Source organism: Periplaneta americana, chromosome 17 (assembly GCF_040183065.1).
Source record: "Periplaneta americana isolate PAMFEO1 chromosome 17, P.americana_PAMFEO1_priV1, whole genome shotgun sequence".
Lineage (NCBI taxonomy): Eukaryota > Metazoa > Arthropoda > Insecta > Blattodea > Blattidae > Periplaneta > Periplaneta americana.
The window spans coordinates 16,132,033-16,144,086 of record NC_091133.1 but is presented as its reverse complement, the minus strand read 5'-3'; the positions used below and the strand labels follow the sequence as shown (position 1 = coordinate 16,144,086).

The following is a 12,054-nucleotide window of genomic DNA, read 5'->3' as shown; positions in this document are numbered from 1 at the left end:
TTGTCAAAAAATTTGAAAATTTCTTAAAAAAAAAAAACCTCATTTTACAGTTGATAATGAGAAAATATTTTACATGTTCGATCCACCTCACTTAATCAAAGCAATCAGAAATATTCTATACACCAATAACTTTGAGTATGAAGGAAATGTTGCCTCATGGAAGCATATTGAAGATATGTACAACATTGACAGAACTCTCTCATGCAGATTAGCCCCAGATTAACTTCTTCTCGTGTACACCCATGAACAGTTTGAAAATGAAAGTTTCTTTGGGAACTCAAATTATCAGTGCATCTGTAGCAAATGCAATAGGAGTACTAGTTTGTCTTGGACACACAGATGCAGAGGCTACTGCAACACAAAGATTCATTGAAGAATTTGACAAACTGTTTGATATATTCAATTCCAGTACAGTAACCTCACCTAAAATGTTCAAAAGATCATTCAAAGCTGAAGGTTATCAAACTGAGTTTCTGAACGCTATCACAAAGTACTTGAGAAATGTTAAGATTGTAAATAGAAACGGCAATGATGTAACAAAGAAAAATGAAATCAATTCAATGCTGGCTTGTTTCAATTGCTAGTTTACTTGAACTCTGGGGTGTGCTATGCAATGAAAATTTCAAATTCCTGCTAACTAATAGAATTAATCAAGATTCCTTGGAGAATTTCTTTGGAACAGTAAGGAGACAAAGCGGATGTTGCATAAATCCAACACCAATTCAGTTTCAGCGAGCTTTTAAGAAGCTGTTCACACTGAGGTTTCTGAATTCAGGAAATGAGAATTGTAGAGATCATTTTGGCCAGATATTATTGCAGTTACAGGATTTCAATAACAAACCTCTGCTGCAAACTCTTCCAGAAAATGATTCTGTCTATCAAGAATCCTGGGGCCTGTTTCTCAAAAATACTAGTTTAGTAGTTCACCAGTTACTAGTTACCAGAGTATATTTCACCAGCTCTAGTAGATTCTGTTTCTCAAACTATTTTACCAGTCTAGTAACTTGTGACAATTTTTCACTAGTCACATGATCTGTTTCACTAGTCAGCTGATTGAGTTCTTTTGTTTATAGTCATTGGTAGATATTGTGATTTGAGGTTAGAAAGCTAAGTTGTTTGTTTTGGTTTTGATTTCTCTTTTCGGTTGAAATTCCATCAATTAAAAGCAAATTAACTATACTCAATATGATTAATAAATCAAATATACACTATTCGGTGCTTTTTAAAGCACATTAACAAAAAATGATGAAGTAAACGAAATGACAAGAAATTTTGTAATGTGTGAGGCTAGGGAACGGATACCTCAGAACAAAGATTATGCATACGTTAGGGATACTTACTGGCCCAACATTAAGAAAGCAACTTCGATAAGTACCAATTCAAATTCACTAGTGGATCTACTTCCGACATGAATGTCACTTATGACTTGATGAAAAATTCGCTATTTTTTTTTTTTTTTTTTTAGTTTTAAATTTGATATATTCATAATTATTATTGTCGTTCTATATTTAATTTGTAGGCTAAAGCTGACAATATCAGAAGAACTGGCAGTGGAGGAGGAGAGTCAGCAAAAATTACTGACTTAAAAATTATTGACTTAAAATTGCTGCAGTTGATGAATTGGTATTAGATTATTAGTAAAGAATTCTGCAAGTTTTGCTGGTCTAGGACAGAAAGACCTGATGGCATTGGAAAATAATCAACATCCCGATTTGTAGAGCAATTTGTATTTGAAGCTTTGCTGATAATGTATGACTTCTATTTGTTTGCCTTGTTATGACAGGTCCCACTACATTTAACAACTCTTCAAGCTTTTCAGCACTTTACCTAAACTTTTCATGATATTTAAACAATGCTCCTTTAAAGGAATAATATTTGTTCTTTCTCTATATAGTTTTAGCTCTTCTCATAACAACTTCATCACTTCATTCAGAATCACAAAACCACATAACCGCAATATTTTGTTTTATTATCTGAGAAAGGTTGTCACTGGTAACTGATAATATAGGAATCACCAGTCTTTAGAGTCTTGTAGCAATATTCCTGTTGAATACTAGTATAATCAACTAGATTAGCATTTTGAGAAACAGAATCACTTATGAACTGGTGAAATCGACCAATATGAACTGTGAACTTGTAACTACTACTTTACCCTTGTAGTTTCTAGAAACACAGACTTGTAAAATAAACTAATATTACTACTGTACAGACTAGTATTACTAGTCCATGAGGTTTGAGAAACAGGCCCCTGTTCTCACACAACATTGTTATCCCAAGATTGTGATTATAGATACCATGATGTTGAAAAAAATTCTATAAGATATATTTGTGGTTACCTAAGTAAGAAGTGTCTTAATTTACATAGTTGTGACATATGCAAAAACTTTGCAAACGAACTTCAGGAACTTGATGAAACAAGTCTGCTTTCATATTTCAAGACTTATGAGACACACAGCAATACCACATACAGTAGCTTGTGTATGCCACAAAATAACTTATTTTTTCATGTATGCGAACTGGAATAGATTTTCAAAGAACATTTCAAAAAAGTAATTCTAAATGACAATGTTATTGGCAGTCGCATAACACATTACAAAAAATCAGTATTCATCCATCCTTGCTCAAACTTCCCATATAACTTCCTTATAAAGCTGTACAGTCGAATGAGACTTTTCTACACCATCAAGAACATCAACAGGAACTTCAACACAGTCTGCAGAGAGGGACAAAGAACACACAGGAAAATAATCATATGGAGTCATCAATAAAGTTAATTCACCTGTAGTACAACGACAATTAATTTATATTGATGTCATTACCGGTACATCAACTTATAATTTATAAAGTGTACATCTACCATTTCAAGTACTCTACCAATATGTTGATATTATGTTAAAGTATGTAAAATATGTGGGATATATCATTTAAATTACAGTGTAACAGTGAAATATACATTCAGACTTACTGACATGTTTTCCAAAGGGTATTTATAATAAATTCTGAATGTATTAAAACATTAATTCTGTATTTTGGAATTCAACTCTCAACAGGAAATGTAAAAAATGTAGACAAATTATTGACATCAATTTTTTTTATAAATTTCTTCTGAATTAACCTAGGCTATATTTTGTGTGTGATTTGTAGGTATATGTGCATTTATATGATATAGGCCTACATATTGTGTATATGCTGTGCATTATATTGTGTTTTTCTTAGAGTGCATTTAAGTAATATGTATATAACTGTATGTGTGTGTGTGTGTGTTCTGTGCACTATATCACATTTTTCTTAGGGTTCATGTAACTTATAGATTTATATTCTGTGCATTGTAGGCCATTGTATTTCTTTAGGATTCATTTATAGGTGATGATACGTACCGGTATATTGTGTATTAGGCCTACATTATATTCTTCTTTGGATGCATTTATATGATATATAGCCTACATTATGTGTGTACTCTGTATTTTTTTAGGTATGTATATGTACTTTAACTCTTACGTAGTAAAGTACCGGTACTGACAAGTATTAGATACCAGTACTTTATGTTAGTTATTATACAGTAGGATGAAGTTTTGACTTGTTCTACATTCAAGATGTCATCAGTAGACGTAATGTACACGATGCACCCGCAATATATCCAATATAATACACTACAGTCGGCCCGGTTGTCTCAGTTGGTATAGTGCAGGCCTTTTATGCCCGAGGTTGCGGGTTCGATCCCGGGCTAGGTCGATGGCATTTAAGTGTGCTTAAATGCAACAGGTTTATTCATGTTTGTAGATTCACTGGCATGTAAAAGAACTGCGAGACAAAATTCCGGCACATCGGCGATGCTGATATAACCTCGGCAGTTGCGAGCATCGTTAAATAAAACATAACATTTAATACACTACAAAAATGTGTAATGTGTAAGCCTACATACCTACTGTCAACGTACTGTAAGCCTATAGCCTATAGCTATGAACATATGAAACATGTGACTGAATAACCTAAATATTTTAGGCCTAACATGTAGTCAGAAAATAAATTTCTCTGATCTAAAATACAACCAGTTTTTGGGTATAGCAGAGCCTTCTTTAGTTACAAGCCGGGGCATGGGTAGGTTTGGCAACACAGAGTGGAGGCGGGAGATTTTAGAGTGATATTGTGTTTGCTCATTGCTTTCGATATACGTAACGCGTATTTTTTTCAATATTACTTCATGCACAAAGGTAAGATCAAGATTCAGAGTAGTGATGTAAATTATTACGGGTTCGAAAATAGTGTTTTATTGCAATCAGTTAGCTATACTTCAGAATAAGGCGTAAGTAGGCTACTTACATACAAAGGCTGCCATTTAAAATAATTACAAAAAAAGTTTTTATTGATAGTACGAAGGTAAATAAATACACAAAAAAGATATTCCTTGCACCGAAAATAATAAAATCAATAATGCAATAAAGACGTAAGTTCCTACGCAGTATTCTTAAGTTCCATTCAGTTAACAAATTTGTGGCTAGCAAATTGACAATGTTTTGCGACTTAATGGTGTTTCATCTGTTTCAATGGTGTTTGGTTTGAATCTGGCCACTGTCACCATAACGTTAATGTTCTGAATTATTTGTTGTCAACTTTTTCTAATATAATCTTAAATAACTACAGGAAACAAGTTAAAAATGTAAACTACGCAAAAAAACAACAAAAACATTACAAACAAAGGAAACTATCGACATATAACAAGATATAAGGATGCAAATACAGTTAGGTCAATGAGTATAAAGGTCTACGAAAAAGTGCAGAAACATATATTTAATATAGGCCTATGTAACATAACACATTATTATCTACTAAATATGTGCCAATTAGCCTAAACTGAGCGAACTTTAATCTTGTAAATACGAAGTGAAAGAAAACACTTTTATAACTAATTACAAAGAAAAATAAACAAGCTTTGGAAATCAACACAGTTATATACATCTACAAACTACAAATGGTTGTGACAAACAGCAGGTATTGTGAGTCTTCAACAGAACTACTGAACTTGTGGTGGGAACAGAAAATAGGCATTTGCAAAGAAACTGAGCTGAGCGACTTTATTGATACACAGCAGGCGAGATCCTACAACTCTCCCTTGAACAACATTTCTGCCGGACTACAAACCATAAGTAAGACTATAAAAATGCAGTTTATTTAATGTCTACAAGAATGGTCAATCACTTTCTGTCATTATTAATAACAGTAAAAACTGTCAAAGACTGCAGCCATATTATTTTCATTTACTGTCTTGTTTTTATCGCCAGCCACTTATAATTTAAAAAAAATAAAAACATACTTGTTTTTTTATTGATGGTACAAGGGAAAATGGTGAATGTAGAGTATCCTACGCCCACTGAACAAATATTTCACTTTTATCACTGCCAATGTTGCGCTATAATCGTATATGCAAGGTAGGCTATAACAAAAACTTAAACTAACCAAACCTAACCTGTCAAAGAAGCAACATGTTACTCTAAATATGTGTAAAATTGGCCTATGTCTCTATAGTGGGCGGGACATAAGTAACATTGACCAAACCAACAAACTGATTATATGCATCTACAAATTATAGATAGTTCTGACGTATAGCGGGCATTCCGAATCTTCAACAAAACTGCAACATTTATGGGATCACAAGACAGCTGTTTACAATGACTTTGAAAACCAACGGCGTAACTTTATTGATATAGCAGGCGAGACTCAACAATTTGACTAGAATTCTTATACACACAAACCACAAATAAGAATATAAAAATGTGGTTACACAATATTTAATAGAATAGTCAATTACTTTGTCATCCATAACCGTAAAAATTCCCAAAGACTGCAACCATTTTATTTTCATTTATTGTCTTGTTTTTTATCACCAACACGCATTTAGTTTATAATACATTAACGATTAACGATTGGTACGACCGCAAACATAATTCCATCGACACACACTTATATTGTAACATTAATTTACATTGAAAATCGGCATCAGCACAAACACGTGTACTGTACGGTCAGCCTACGGGTGAGAGTTAATTACAGTGTTGCCGACGTATGGCCCCGGCTTGTAACTAAAGAAGGCTCTGGGTATAGCAATCACTTCAGCATTCCCCATACTTCGAACGTCACAAAGAAGCTAAGTAAGTTAACCACTTCGAAGAAATTACTAAAGTAACGATTGCGTTATCCTAGGGCTAGCCAGAAATTTCAGAACAGCATTACTGAATTTCAGGATTTCAAATCATATAAAATTCCTCTCCTCATCTAAAACACAGCTATGTTCATGTTCGTAAAAGCTATTTTCGTTTCTGGGTCACGTAACAATTTAAATGTATATTTTTAAATAACCTCTTAAAACTGTTACATAAAACAAAACAATATGTCTGTTATATTTCTGCTGTGTCGACTGCTAGCTTAGCTGGTGTGATGTCAGCGCCAACTCTAGGGAGAAAGCAGAATCTCACGCTTTAGCTGGCTTGAAGGTCATAGAAATGAGTCCGGCTACATCAAAGGTACCGACGCGAAGTGGCCATTCTTTATAATCCCTATTCGCTGGAGTACCTCTCAATGACTCCTCAAAGCGCGGTCAGCAGAAACCGCCAACCAAGCAACGGAAATTTTTTAAATAAACACCAATGAGAAACCAGGAAATTAACCAATAAACAAGCAACCAATAATCTCGCTCAACACATAGATATACAAGGAAATGGAGTTTAAGGAAGAGACATCTGTTAAGAAAAGTGAAAAACAAAGGAAACCGTGGATCAACTAAGAAAACAGGGTGCCGAGAAATAATCGGCACAACTTACAGTAGATGGAATTGATGATAAAGAGAGAGTATGTGACAAAATGAGACAGAGGATTCGTCATGTATTACTCGACATTCGTTTTCTATTTAAGGAAAACCTCGGAAAAACTAAATCACGTAATCAGCAGGAATCTAACCAGGGGCGGCGCCGGAAATGTTCGAGAAGGCCTTGCGCACTCCCTTCAGCACCCCTTCCAAACTATGTATAATGTAATCTTAGTATTACAGCGTTTATTCATGTATAGACTGATGAATTAAATTTAATTTTGAGTTAAGGGAAATTCTTTCAAAATTTATTTGTTTTATGCATCGTTAAAGAATTATGTAAATTGAATTTTAAGTATTCCATTGACACCTATACTTTCCCGAAGTTTTATTGTCGATCTTTAAAAATAATTTATAACTGTTAGAGTACATTGTTTTAATTTAAAATGTTTCGTTAAGAACTTGCTGTTGTGATCTAAGATCACTCTGAAGAATAAAGTGTAACTTCTCACAATTAAACAGTAGATAAGTTGCGTATTGTATGTTGTAAAGATGTATTATAAAGCGACAGCGCGAGAATGATTTAAAATAAAACGTAGACTGCCGTTTTAAATTCCGTTTCAATATGTGTGCTAATCACAGTTGCGAGTTGATACGTTTTTGCAGTTCAGCACATTGTTCCAACAATAGTAAATAAGTAGACCATTCTCGACAGTGTTTGATCAGATTTCAGCCTCCTCTGTGCTTTTCAAGTGTTAATAAAATTAATGTCCCTCAGTTCCTTGTACTCAACCATACAACAGGTTTAATGGAATAAAATATTAATTGTGGGAAAGTGAAGTAAATTTTCGATCTTAGGTTCAATCTTTAGGACTTGTTTTCCGAAAATGAAAAACAATCTCCAGTAATTCAATAAGAATCTTTGAAATGTTGGGCCGAGTGGGAAATGCAATATTTCAGACTGATTTGAGAGAACTGCTAACAAAACAATTCAGGTCTCTGAATCTGGAAGTGTTTTGGAAATCGAGGATTCTTTGGTAGAGTGATGTTAAGGTGCGAGTGTTTATGAATTGGCAGTACCTTGTGACATTGTTTCAATTGGAATTCGAGTCCCTATCTTAAAGGTGTTCTCCCAAAAAAAAAAAAAAATACGATAATGAAAAGAGGTGTTTACAGGCATTTTGGCTAGAATATGTATAGTTCAGTGAAAGATGCTGCTAATTGTTTTGTATGTTGATTCACGAACATAAAATTTCAAGATACATTTTCGTTTTAGATATTACTTATAGCAATTTTCACTGTATATGTAGCATCCCATGTGCACTGTGAAATTCTGGCACCGCCACTGGATCGAACCCATGCCAGGGTAGAGCCCCGGATTAGTAAGCAAACACACTATTGCCTGAGGTATACCGGTAGCAGTGTATTATTAATACACTAAACCCTCCATTAACTAAACATCTACCCACCAAAAACCGATTTAACTGAAATGTGTAAGTCGTGTAACTGAATTTTTATAAATATATTTAAAAGTTATACTATGTATTATCACCGCGCTCTCATGGTTGACATTCGGAAAGTCTTTGAGCGGCCTCGTGCATAACATTCGGTAGGTCTTTGAAATTTAATAGTATTATTGTTTTCAATTTCTTATGTCGCCTCAATTTCAATATTGCAACCAATAAACTGCTTCCATTATTAAATTACACCTACTTGTCTAATCCATGTGGACTAAAACCGAGGTTGCCATGTCTTGTGCTGTTATTGTCATTAAAATTATTATTAAAGTGCTATTATTAAGAATTAAGAATGTCAACATACTCGTATATGAAATAATAATAATAATAATAATAATAATAATAATAATAATAATAATAATAATAATAATAATAATAATAGTCATTTAACAATATAACAAACTAGAGCTTATTCTTATCGAGGAAGTAGACGTGGCAACGTGACGCATAGAGTGAAACCTACAGAGCAACAATCGGTCGGCAAAATTATGTTTTAAAAGCACACCGCACGTTACTGTATGATGCCGATATGTTAAGCATGATTTATCAAATACAAAATTTACGTACGACGTATGGTACATCCATATTATATTTATTTTTAATTTCAACGCTTTAAGGGCAACATGTAAGGGCAGAGTAGAAACAGTTACGAAGACAAGTAATTGTCACTAAGTAGGTCAGAGAAATGCATGAGAGGGCAACAACATGTTCTATTGTTTATGCGAGCCTGCTAAACCCATCCCTAGAAATAAGCAGACGTGATACTGCTACCAGAAAAATATACCAACAGAAAAGATCCGAAAAAAAATTCGTACGTTTTCTTAGAGAAGCAGTGAATGATCAACATTTAAATTCGGTAGTATTGTACCTGCTTTATGCATTGTAGCATTTTTAAAATACATGTGATGCTTTCATGTAGCCTACTTAATTATGAGTCAGTTTCTAACATTTTAACTGTAAAAGAGGGTGTAGCTTACATTTATTGTCCTAAATGGGATCAACCCATTTTTGTTTCGGTTAACTAAGGTTTCACTGTATTTAGTTTTAGTTAAACAGCGGTGGAAAAATAATATACGGCAATGTAACTTTCTTAAATTGCAATAAAATTTGAATTTTTGTTATTACATATGTGTATTTTATGAAACTTTCTGTAATAAACATATCAAATTTAGGTGCTTGTTACTAATAGTACCAAGGGTAAAATCCGAGAGTATTTTTCTAAAAGATTTTATTCTTTATGTACATAGGTTGTAACAGAAAGAGAGAGCTGCTATGAAAAAGATCAGTGCGGAAGAGGGCCCTGACAACATTAGGTCCATTATCTTCAAAAAAAAAAAAAAAAAAAGAAAAAAAGAAAAAAAAAACTAGACCAGACGACTAATACAGAATCGATTCCCCATCTAGCAATATTAATAAAGGATCAAGAAATTAAGGAGTTAAAGAGATAATTAGCTATTCTGGAAAGGAAATATGATCTCCTGGAGCAAAAAATTGCTACTATGCAGAAAGGTAACACAAAAAAGCATGTAATAGTCTTGAAAAGAAAGTCTGTATCTTACAATATGAAGCATGAAGCTGCAAGTAAAGAAGCGATGTACATTTTGTCACAGTGTTTTACACCAGGTCAAATTCGGCGTTTGATCAAAATGAAGGAACATGTAAGGTGGAGTTCAGAAGATATTGCTAATACTCTAACTTTAAGAGCTCTTTCTCCTAAAGTGTATGCTTATTTTAGGAAACGGAAGTACTTCTTACCTCCAAAGAAGTACCCTCCAAAAGTGGACAAATCAATTTAAGTGTAGACCGAGTATTTTAACAGAAGTATTGGATTTAATTAAGCTAGGTCAGAAATGTTTAAACCATTCGAGGCAATGGCTGTTCTAAGCTTTGATGAAATGAACATTGATAATCGTGTCAGTTACAATTCATCCGATGATTGATACTCGGGCCACACAAAAATGTTCAGGTAGCGATGATTCGCAGCCTATTTTCGTCATGGAACCAACCTGTTTATTATCACTTTGATATCGCAATGACAAGCATATTGTAGCAAACGATTATCAAAGAACTTGAAGAAGCTGGAGTGCGTGTCGTTGCTGTTACTTGTGACATGGGGGGCAAGAATGCTCAAGTATGGAAAGAACTTGGAGCCTCCATAAACATAATATATTTTTCAAATCCTGTGGACAGTAGTAGAAAAGTTTGGGTCTTCTGCGATGTCCCACATTTGTTGAAACTCCTACGAAACCACTTCCTTGATGAAGGAATCACATTGCCGGAAGGAAACTTTGTAACAAATAATTTAATAGAAGACGTCCTAGAGCATCAGAGAGGTGATCTTTCAAACACACACCATATATCGGAGGCCCACCCACCTAAATGTTCCGGACGTACTCGACAAAATATCAGAATGGCTGCACAGCTATTTTCACGCTGTACTGCCCAAGCTGTGAAATATGTGCTACACAAAGATCGCGAGGAAAATATTATTGAATTAATAAATTATGTATTTGATGTCTTGAACTCCAGGTTCCCCAAGGATGAGAAAGTTCCTCTTATAAGTGGTTATGGCCTCAACCATCGAAGCCAAGAAAATACTTTGAAAAGGTTTTTAGAAATTTGTTCTGTCATGCGGCTAGACAAAAGACGCAGCTTTCTTGCATTCCAGAAAGGATTTTTAATCTCAATAAATTCTCTAATTGGACTCTTTACAGATATAAAAAGCAACGCAATAAGTTACATTCTGACTTCTAGGTTGAATCAAGACTGCCTAGAATTTTATTTTTCTAGAGTTTGCGGTCTGGGTATATTCTATAACAGACCCACTCTCTTCGAGGTGAAGAATAGAATGCGGCCCTTAATACTGACGGACTACGAACGACACCTTTGTCTCGTAGAGCCTCTATTACTGAGGAGAGAAGTCAACCTTCAACCTCTACTGATTTCGTAACATCTGTAGAAGAAACTGAAGGAGAATTCAAGAATTTTCTTTCTAGTAAGCCATGCATAAAAGTAATTGACAACTCATCCTATGTTTTAAGATCTAATAATTCAGGTGAAGGAAGTAAAAAGACTTTCTTTTAGATATCGACCTCAGCGATTCAACATGCCCTAATGAAGATGTGACACACGACGCTTAAAAATACTTGGCAGGCTATATCACCTTCAAGTGCGAAACATTGACAGTTCTTTGGGAATCGTAACAGAAAAATGGTAGGCTGATACGAAACTGTCCACTGAACAAGACTAAATCTGTATAATTTCTAAATGGGGCCTCACTTCTCCCTCACCGGAATGACTGGCTGCAATAAATTATTTTTGCGTCTTTCCACGGACATTTTTCCAAGTTCAACAGGGCGATGGAAACACTAACATCTGTTATAATGTCGAAGTTTCCCGAAATCCATTGGAAAATCATTGCCTTGTATGTGAGGACAAGGAGTTTCAGCCGCATCAGGCATTTCAACAAAATGTCTAAATGGTAAGTAATTAAGAAGAATGCAGCAAGAAACAAACCTGCAATAAATTTAATTTCTTCAGCAGGCACGGTTTAGATTTCCAGCGCCAACATAATGACGTAAGTTTAAGTTACAATTAATTTATATGTTTAATAACTCTTAAGTAACATATTAAATTAGCAAAACACCTTATTCATAGGATATGTTTATTTAGTGAAAATCACAACGTAACTAACGTTTATTGTAAGGTTGCAGAGTAACTTTATGTAATTTAATCTGC

The 12,054-nt window shown here is 34.2% G+C and overlaps 1 protein-coding gene across 2 annotated transcripts in view; it reads right to left on the bottom strand.

The window, feature by feature from the left end:
• The window catches only part of LOC138692997 (zinc finger protein 678-like), a 52,895-nt gene that overhangs the window by 7,277 nt on the left and 33,564 nt on the right, over positions 1-12,054 (bottom strand). Inside the window, exon 6 of one of the 2 annotated variants that reach the window (XM_069816484.1) lies at positions 2,416-2,713. The exons of the other annotated variant lie outside the window; for it this stretch is intronic. Coding sequence (XP_069672585.1) covers positions 2,704-2,713 — 10 coding nt within the window. The 3' untranslated portion in view covers positions 2,416-2,703. Of the gene's footprint in view, positions 1-2,415; positions 2,714-12,054 lie in introns of those variants that run through there. 2 annotated transcript variants of the gene reach the window in all.